Raw genomic sequence first — 9854 nt, forward strand, 5'->3', positions numbered from 1 at the left:
CAGGTTGGTCAAGCAGGACCTTCATGAACCCATGCTGGCTGGATCTAATCCCTTGGTTGTCCTGTGCATGCCATGTGAGCGCCCTCAAGATGAACCACTCCATGACCTTCCCCCGCACGGATGTCAGGCTGGCAGGCCTGTAGCTCCCGGGATCCTCCTTCCGGCCCTTCCTGTGGGTGGGTGTCACATTGGCAAGCCTCCAGCCATCTGGGACCTCCCCTGTTAACGAGGACTGCTGATAAATGACGGAGAGTGGCTTGGCAAGCTCCTCCACCAGCTCTCTCAGTACTCTTGGGTGGATCCCATCAGGCCTCATAGACTTGTGGGCTTAGCAGGTCCTTAACTGCTTCCTGCTGGATTATGAGGAGTTTATTGTGCTCTCCATCCCCATCTTCCAGCTCAGGGGGCTGAAGACCCTGAGGATAGCTGGTCTGGCTATTAAAGACTGAGGCAAAGAAGGCATTGAGTACCTCAGCCTTGTCCTCACCCTTGGTGACAATGTTCCCCCCCCAAATCCAGTAAGGGATGGAGATTCTCCTTGCCTCTCTTTTTGTTGTTAATATATTTGTAAAAGCATTTTTTGTTATCCTTTATGACCGTGGCCAGATTGAGCTCTAGCTGGGCTTTTGCCTTTCTAATTTTATCTCTGGTTGACCTAACAAGATCCTTGTACTCTTCTTTAGTTGCCTTCCCTTTCTTCCAAAGGTGATAAACTTTCCTCTTTTCCCTGAGACCCAGCAATGAAGAAAGAAACTAAATGCACTTGCAGTGATAGACAAAACTAGGAAATTGATGGTCCTTTAGAGCAAGTTTTCTCCGTGTAAAAGAAACTCTTCAGAGTTGGAGAAGATTCACCTGCCAGCTTCATAAGTGACAAAGAAATTCTGCACAGGTCACACATGAGCACAGCCAAGTGTGGGATGTGGGGGTCTGCACAAAAAGCAAACCCCCACAGCCAAGGGGATATGGGGGTCTGCTTTTTGTTCTTAGGGTTTTCTTAGTCCTCCCCTAACATAAGCTAACTCCCTCCAAAATGTGCAAGAGGAAGATGTCAACTTGGAAGCCCAAAGAGTACTTAATGGACAAACTAAAAAGAAAATACTATAAAAGATACGCTGGCATATCTTCACATTACAGCAACAGGATTATCTCTATCTTCCCATATAGCACAGAACCACAGAAGGGTTGAGGTTGGAAGTGACCTCTGGAGGGTATCTGGTCCAACCCCCTTGATCAAGCAGGGCCACCTAGAGCCAGTTGTCCAGGACTGCATCCAGTTGGCTTTTGAATATCTCCAGGGATGAAGACACCAAAACCTCTCTGGGCAACCTGTGCCAGTGCTCGGTCACTCACAGAGTGAAAGAGAGTTTCCTGATGTTCAGAGGGAACCTCCTGTGTTTCAGTGTGTGCCCATTGCCTCTGGTTCTGTCACTAGGCACCACCGGGAAGCGCCTGGCTCTGTCCTCTTTGCACCCTCCCTTCAGGTATTTATATACGTTGATGAGATCCCCCGAGCCTGCTCTTCTCCAGGCTGAGTAGTCCCAGCTCTCTCAGCCTGCCCTCACAGGAGAGATGCTCCAGCCCCTTAATCATCTTCGTGGCCCTTCGCTGGACTCTCTCCAGTAGCTCTGTATCTCTGCTTACTGGGGACCCAGTTCCTCTGAGTGGGACACTGTTCCCTCTGAAACCACAATTCTGAGTACCCTTTATCAAGAAGAAACTTATTTAGTAATTAAACCATGGAACAATATTTCTCTCTAATTCACACTATGGCTGAAAAATAATTTTGTTCTAGACAAGGAGAGAGCGTAACAACTACCTCTCTAATCAGGAAAGCGTAACAACTAGGTTATTTCTCAGCACCTCTACATAACTCCTGATGCCCCTGGTTGATCATTACAACGCACGGTGTTTGTTGATATCCCGCGCTGCACGGCTGACCTAATACGTCTTTTCCAGCCTGAGCTTCCTTGGTTCTGAGCTTCACCACGCTCCTGATTCGAGAGGACCTGCCCCATGCAAATCAGCTTCTCTTCAGAAAGGAAGCGCAGAAGAGGAAACGCAGCGAGCGCTTTCACAGTACGTTAATTTTTCTCACAGTGCAGCAATTCAGATGCAGGGCTTAGACCCAATTTAGATGTTAAAATAATGACACAAACAAGAGGAAACCTCTTGAACCAGAAACACCCTTTTAAAGTTTTATGCCTTTGTGTGTCTGTGTGCAGAAGTAGTCGCTTCCCAAAATGATCTACATTTTCAAGCAGGTGATTACCTTCTGCCACAAAGTCTCTCATAGCGTTTCAGTGTCAGTTAAACATTTCTTGCCCTGGTTTATTAGACAAAAAAAACCTGCACAATGGCTGACGTTTGCCTTAACTAGAATGTAAATTGTCACTCACGCATATCATAGCTAGAGGGTTTCTTAAGCCTTTTCTCGTGAAGACCTGTGAAAGGCTGGATTTGGCCATATTATATTATAGAGATGCGTTGCTTGCATTTTTTTACACGATTTACATCAAAAGATTGCACCTATGGCTGAATTAGAGCTTTCTGATTGAGACTGTGGTTGTGTGTGGAATTTGCCCCTCACACAGCACCACTCTGTGCTTTACTTTCCAAATGAGAGCATCTCTTCAAAGAAATGACATTCCCCTTAGCCTGCCACGCTCCCGTGGGTCATCAGAGACCCCTTCATAGCTTTGTGTCTTCTAATAAGTTTTGGCATACGCTTTTAAGTTGCTCAGAAATGCCCTGCATATAGAATCTTGTTAAAAAAAAGAACAACAAACAAAACCCCCAACGTTCTATTATTATAATAATTTTTCACTACTTAAATACAAATATAACCTAAATATATTACTATTTAAATATAACTACATAAAAATAACCAAAAAGGAGATTCAGGGAATGGTTTAGATAATGATCTGGCCTGAAAAAACACTGTAATGAAGACTTTGGGAAAAAGGTATAGTTTACCTCAAATAAGTAAAAACTTACTTGTTTTTAGTAAGTAATGGACAGCACACAGAGCATGCAATATGTAGCCCAAAAGAATACTCAGATCCCTGAATAGACAGCATTTCAAAAGCAAGAGCATTAAATATTTTTGCAGAATGTGATTAGATAGTGGTCATAGCCCCTCACCACAGGAAGTCACTGCGGCTGAGAAAATAAGATTGTTTACAAGCAAAGCTAATTATGGTTATAATAATGAATACTATCATTTTTTTCTGGGTATATATTAACATTTACACCTTGTAAGTCTTATGACACTTTCATTACTGGGGACCTGCACGATAGTTCAAGGTAGGGGGTGATCAATCTCTAATCTTACTACATAAGTCACCTACTTTCTCAGCAGCAGGCAACAATCTTGGATTAAGTGTCCCTGATTTTCACCCTGTAAGGCAGTCCCATGCATTATATTGCAGTTTCTTTACCAAGAGACAATGAAAACTCTATACATAATTCACTAAAAGACACGATTTCTTTCTATTTCAGGTTCTTTACCACTTGCTCATTCGAAGCAAACTTCTGAGATGCCGACTGATTTTGAGGACCAAGAGTCACATCTTCCTATAAGCTTCTACTTCCCCCACAAAACACGACCAAAAAAACCCTTATTGTCTTCAACCCTCTAAATTACAGTGCTTACTCACTACTTTTTTTTTTCCCCCGTTAAAAGACACCAAAGGATTTATTCCATGTTATCTGATATCTTCCCCCTTGCAAATCCCCTCTCCTCACAAGAAGGTATATTCTGAGCCTGACTGTGCTGTTTTACAAGTATATTGGACCAGGTTCATGTCCACTATTATTCTGAATGACCCTGAAATGACATTTCTTTCAGCAGATTTAAACGCATTTTCCAAAGGAATAAACGTACCCATCCAGACTTCTCCAAACTGACCAGCTCCAAGTTTCTTCACTAATTTAATTGATTCCCGTGGAATTTCCCATGCATCTTTATCCCATGGTTTTTGAGGCTTGGGACTAATACAAGCTTTTTCCAACTTTCTGCATAAGCCATCTGATTGCTCTGGTTTTCAAAGGAAAAACAAAATACAAAATTCATTACACTTCTGTGCCTCACGACTTGAGACAAACATTACTCAATTACAGGTGTGCACTAACCAGCTCAAAATAATTTTCAAAATATCAGGTGTTTTTATAAAAATTAACCTTTCTGGTGTTTTCATGTAACTTTAAGCACCTCTGAACTAAAACTGGGTATTCAGATACAAATTTAATAAAGAAGTGTCACATGCATCTAGTTACCATCAGATTATAAAGTTTTTTTAGTACAATTCATACCACCTAAATATAATATAAGATCCGCTTACTGACAGTATGTTGATGAAAATGCACACAGGAGTTGGGCTTGGAACCTGTATTCTGGAATTTGTCATTAAATTTTCTTGTTTCAGATACATGTGCATGCAAGCATAAGTAGGTCACCATTATTTCTTTTCTCCGGACACTGACCAGCTACAATTTTAATAAAAATGTAAAATAATTTTCAGGTTTTCCAGCTGTGTCAAAGAATTACCATACATGTCTAACAACTCAGAGAAATCTCATGGCCAAATCCTGAGTGTGGCTTTGAAAAATCACAATGTGATTTTCTGTCCTACATTTTTCATCTTCTTTGTCTTCCCAGTTACAAGACCAAAACCCACATATTTTGACCGGGAGGTTATGAAGAATGAAAAGTCACTTTGTAGCTAAAACATAGGTAGAAATTTGTCCATTCCCCCCACTTTTTTTTTTTTTTTTAATAATAACTGTATACATTCCATGTGGGTGCAATTTTCTTTCTTTGAAGTCAATGGACTTTTACTTCCTTCAAAATGCCATTCATGATAAACAAACAAATTATTTTAAAGGGGAAAAAACCCCACACTCAATACCTCAAGATGACATTCACAAGTCTATACATATTTCTGCTAATTGTGAATACAAATTTATTTTCAAATACAGCATTTATTTATTTACAATGCAGTCAATCTTTACTGTAGTTTCACATGACCATAACTTTGATGCGGTGTTTTATAAAGCTATTCTTTATTTCACAATGGTATGCCACAGAGCAAGCAGCATTAGGTCTGAGTTTGATAACAACGTTACTTGAGTTCCAACCCGTTTTACTTTATCTTTGATAACATGCATGCCTGGGTTATTTAGGGGAAGAAAAAAAAAAAGATGAAAAGGTTTGAAACAAAACAAGAAAGCATTTATTTTCCTTCACAGGAAATAATGGCTGTATTCTATTAAGTAATCCACTAACTGATTTAACTTACTTTGATAATGTTTGATCATATCATTGATGTTGGGAAAAGTTATTCTTGGAGAGATGTAAAATCCTCCATTGTCTAGACTCCTAATTTTGTAGTGCTTAATAACATCGCCATGCTGTGGATCATAGTCTCTTATGGAGAGAGAATAGCTGCCTGTGGATAAAGAAAGAATGGTCATTAACAGACAGCAAAAGTCTACAGTGTCCAAGCATACACAGTTGAGCCTAACAAAATCACCTTTTTTGTCTGTTTTTCTCTTTGCTCCCTTATTTCCTCAAAAAGTATTTTGCAATCAACATGAGGAAGTTAGCCAATAGCTGGTCCTGAACTGGTCACCAAAATGCTTACAGTCACACTTTCTTTTTCAGTCTTACTCAACAAAGTTAGGAGTTCCGTAAGCCAGACAGCCCATGTCCAACACCCACTTCTGCAGAAAGTCCCCCGGCTGGAGTGGGACCGGCTGGGAAAGCAGGGCCAGGGCTGTCACATCCCACGGGCAGAAGCTGAAATTCAGAGATCAGCATTTCGGAAAAGGAACACGCTGGATGTCACGGGCCAACTAGCAAAAGGATAGCTTGGAGAGGGCTTCAGGCACACGGGAGGGAGGGGAGATGTGGTAGTCCTGGGGAGCCTAACACCAGCTGGGATTTAAGACGGGGCAGCAGAGTATCTATACTAAGCTACAGAGCTTTCCATGCTTCCACTTAGGCAACTCTTGTTGTCCATTTTCAAGGCTAAGAAACCACCTCAGCCCCTTCTCTGTCCCCACACACAGATGCAATGACAGAAAGATTTTGGGGGTACTTTGCCTTACTGCCAGCAGTCTATGTTGAATTTAGATCTCTCTCTTCATTGCAGAGCACAGAAACAGCGATATGGGTCCATTACAGTGAGCTACCTAATCAAGAATCTGCAGTCTTAGGGCCAGGAAAAGTACCCCCAAGGAGAGGATAGACATACAATCCACTGAAGGGATTCATGCACCTTCCTCTGGAGGATGCAATGTTAAAATATCCAGGTGGAGAATCCAATTCAGGCTGCTGTCAGTGTCCAGATGCTGGGGCAGAACCTCCTATGATTTTCTGAAAGTCCCAGCCAAAGAGCCTGGAGACTTAACTAAGCTTTTCAACACAAAAGAGCTCTGTCTACAGCAGAAACCTTTACAAAAAGCTTTTTTGGGGGGGGGGGGGTGGTGGAAATCACACTACAGTGCAGAAGTGTAAACCCTCATTATGCACTAACTATATTTTAAAACTTGTAGCAATGGATACAGACCCAATAATGGAAGACTATAAAATGCAGCATCTACTGTTTATAATGAAAAGTGTCCTTCAGTAAAGGAATTGCAAATGTTAGGCAGGGAAAAGATCTCTCCATTCATTCCTGCATCACACACACACATTTTTTTTCCTGTCTCAACTTTGGGTGTTAATCTATTCTCTCTTTTTCTGGTGATTTTCTCATCCTTCTCACTCCTGCAGAACTGCAGAAAATCCACACAATAGGACACACTAGGACTATTCCACACCCAGTGCCACCTGGTGCCAACTTTTGTGAAGACAGACTGTATGTTTTTAACTCTACTATCAATTCCAACGTAACCCGCCCCAAAGCCTACCTTTTAATGTTTCACTTTCCCTGATAAGGAAAGCTCCAGGGCTATTTCCAGGAGCCAGGAGTTGTCTTTCGGCATCTTTTCGGGTTATGTCTTTGAAGAACCATCTGAAAAATATTTCAAAGAGTTGGAACCCTTTCTCTCCCCCACCCACAAAGGATACACCACCAGAGTGAAGAAGTTTGCCAGAACTTAGAGCCTGGGAGAACTTACTCTTCTGTTTCCAAGGTGTTTACTTTTGCTACGTAGTTGCTGGGAATGAAGCCTTCCTTCCTTGTTGTGAGAGATTTTGCTCTCCACCATTCTCCCAGCCTGAAAAACAGGAACAACAGTAGTACCCACAGGAAAGGAAAATTATAAAGTGTTACTTGGGTTCTACTGTGCTGAGAGATTTGCCCATGCTGGTGAGAGAAGCATCATCTCTTCTCTGAACTCAGGCCCCCTGAGAAACCACTGGCTCCACTGGATCAATGTTTGGTCGCTGTTACCACGGGCAGCTGCCAAGTCCTACCAACAGCTCCACATACATTTGTATTTTTGCATATAAGGGAGCTGTCTCACCATTAATACGCTCATGTTATGAGTAGGATTTCAAAAAATTATAAAGGGAATTAGATGAGTCTAAAGAAAAACTACAACACGATCAGTATTGTCATACTTACTCCTCAATAACTTTCAATTTTTCTCCTTTTTTGAAGGACAAGTCATCTTCATGAATGCCATCATAGGGATACAAAGCTACCACAATGACTCCATGCTCCTCTGTGTCTACAAAGGTAGAAAGCCAAAGGCACGTTTGCGTTATTTCACAGGCTGACGTGAACATAGCACACAGTAGTGAGATTCCTATGAGAACGTACCTTCGCTGACAAACCTCTGTCCTGGTAAGAGCTGTGCTTCTGGATTTGCCTACAACAAAATATGTCCTTAATTAAGCAGTTTTAGATCTTTGTGACAATCTTACATTACGTATTATTCAGTTGCTTTGGTATCATCTTATATGTCGTAAGTTAAAAGGAAATGCTCCAACCTTTTCCAAAAACGCTCTTCAAAAGCGAACTACAACATAAAAATATAGTAAGTCCCTGCTAGATTTCGAATTGAGCAGCTTCGATTGATCCTCAGGGAAGGTGTGACACAGGCTGTGGGGAGGAATGTCACAGCTTTGTGACTTCTCCTGAAGAGGCTTTAGGCAGGGCTCTTTAACGGGACAGTTATTAACACGTAGCTGTCACGCTAAAGAACGACAAGCAGGGTTATGTTGCTAAGAGTGTGCAAGGGAAAGAAGAAAAAAAAAAAAAGAGTAATTAGAATGAAAATAACGGCAGTTTGTGACGTGTGTATGTTGACGGCGAGCACGCCGAGTCCGCTGGTGAGCGGGGGGAGAAGGGTGTCATTCACACCCGCAGAGAGCACGGCCCCGGCTAGGGCAGTCAGGACATACGGCTTCCTCAGCGCAGCGCGGGGGGTGGCGGGGGAAAAAGGTACCAGTCGATCTGCAAAAGAGCAAACCCACCTGGTACGCGACGGCATCCCCCCGCCCAGCACCCTTCCTTTCTAATGCCGGGCAGGACTCGCCTCGTGCTCCACCGGAGGAACCGCCATGAGGTTGCTCCTCCTGCGGCACGGCGCGGCTCCCTTCACCACTGCACCCCCCGCTCCCCGCCCGCCCGTACCGACGCACCGCACCGGCTGCAAGGTCGAGTGGGGGGCTTCAGCGCGTAAAAGGGAAGTTGACTAGAGCTGGTAAGGAATCGCCCATGACTACTTCAGCCGTTTTAAATAGAATAATCGACACCTGGATCCCATAGCTATTAAAAATGGTTCTAAACTACTTCAGGTTTTCTGAAGTCGCCTAGCATTCTTCTGCAGGCGTAGCTATATCTAGGTCACGCGTTGCCGAGCATTACTGTTTTCATGCAGAAAACTATGACAAACATAAAGCAATTAAGTAACAAACCGCCAATTTTTATTTTTTATTTCTTTGAGTAATTATTCGTTGAGGGTGAACTGCACAACAGTAGAAGACCATTTGTGGACTAATGATCATTTGAATTTCTTCATGCATGCGCTTTGGATTGAAATTTAAGTTATGCCAGTCATGCTTTGATCTTGCTACTGGAATTCTCCCCTGAGACTATCTACTTACTGGCCTTTGCTGTTTATTGGACGTTGGATCCCTCACATAAATAGTTCGTTCAGTTTTACGTACTGGTTGATTCTTCAAATCTAGCCCATCTCCATGCAGATTCTCTTTCCTTTTTGATTTTATACATCCCATATTTCCTGTTGGAATAAAAAAGGTATTACACAAGAACATTAGGCCATAAACCAAGCTGTTTCCCATGCAATCATCTGGGCTACGCAGCAAAAACATGCTTCCTTTTCATACACAATAGTTCACGTGGAGAACAACTGAAGGTTAGGAACACATGCTGAAAGCTCTTTTCTGCTTGCAAAGGAAAGAAATTACTTCTTGTCTCAATCCACAGATGAAGAAAATACTTCAAAATAGTTATTTACCATTTCAACATTTTCGGATTTATCATCTTTTCTCCCCAATCTGCCACCCCTCAAATCCCTTACATCTTTCTGATACTTTTGTGAGCTTCAGAATAGATATAAGAAAAAATATAATTACTGTAGTGACAACTTATTTCTGCATGTTTTAGAGAAAAGGCTGCTCTGGAAGTTGTAGGAATAAATTCCAGTCCAAATGATGAGAACTGCAGCTAGATTTAGCGAAGCCTGTATCTCCCCACTTCATCTTGCATATGCCAGTCTAACAGGGAGCTCAGTTTGATTCAAATCCCTGTCTCACATGAGGCTGATGACTGGTGCAGCCCCAGCTCCATGGCAGATATGGTGCTACCATGACCTTCAGTAATGAATCTCCTCGTTCAAACAGGCCTGTTACAGCAGTCTAAAATAGCCGATGCATG

At 42.3% G+C, this 9854-nt stretch overlaps 1 protein-coding gene across 1 annotated transcript; it reads right to left on the reverse strand.

Annotated features, from left to right (window-relative positions):
- Positions 1–3743: 3743 nt before the first annotated feature.
- LOC104614756 (tyrosine-protein kinase Lyn-like) lies at positions 3744–9193 on the reverse strand. The gene is made up of 7 exons (XM_010288981.1): positions 9125–9193; positions 7773–7821; positions 7575–7680; positions 7126–7224; positions 6916–7019; positions 5301–5450; positions 3744–4039 (listed from the first exon to the last, which is right to left on the reverse strand). Exons 1-7 carry the CDS (start codon positions 9191–9193, stop codon positions 3744–3746), a joined length of 873 nt encoding a protein of 290 aa, XP_010287283.1.
- Between the last annotated feature and the right edge of the window lie 661 nt (positions 9194–9854).

The sequence above is a fragment of the Phaethon lepturus genome, unplaced genomic scaffold, assembly GCF_000687285.1.
Source record: "Phaethon lepturus isolate BGI_N335 unplaced genomic scaffold, ASM68728v1 scaffold9106, whole genome shotgun sequence".
Lineage (NCBI taxonomy): Eukaryota > Metazoa > Chordata > Aves > Phaethontiformes > Phaethontidae > Phaethon > Phaethon lepturus.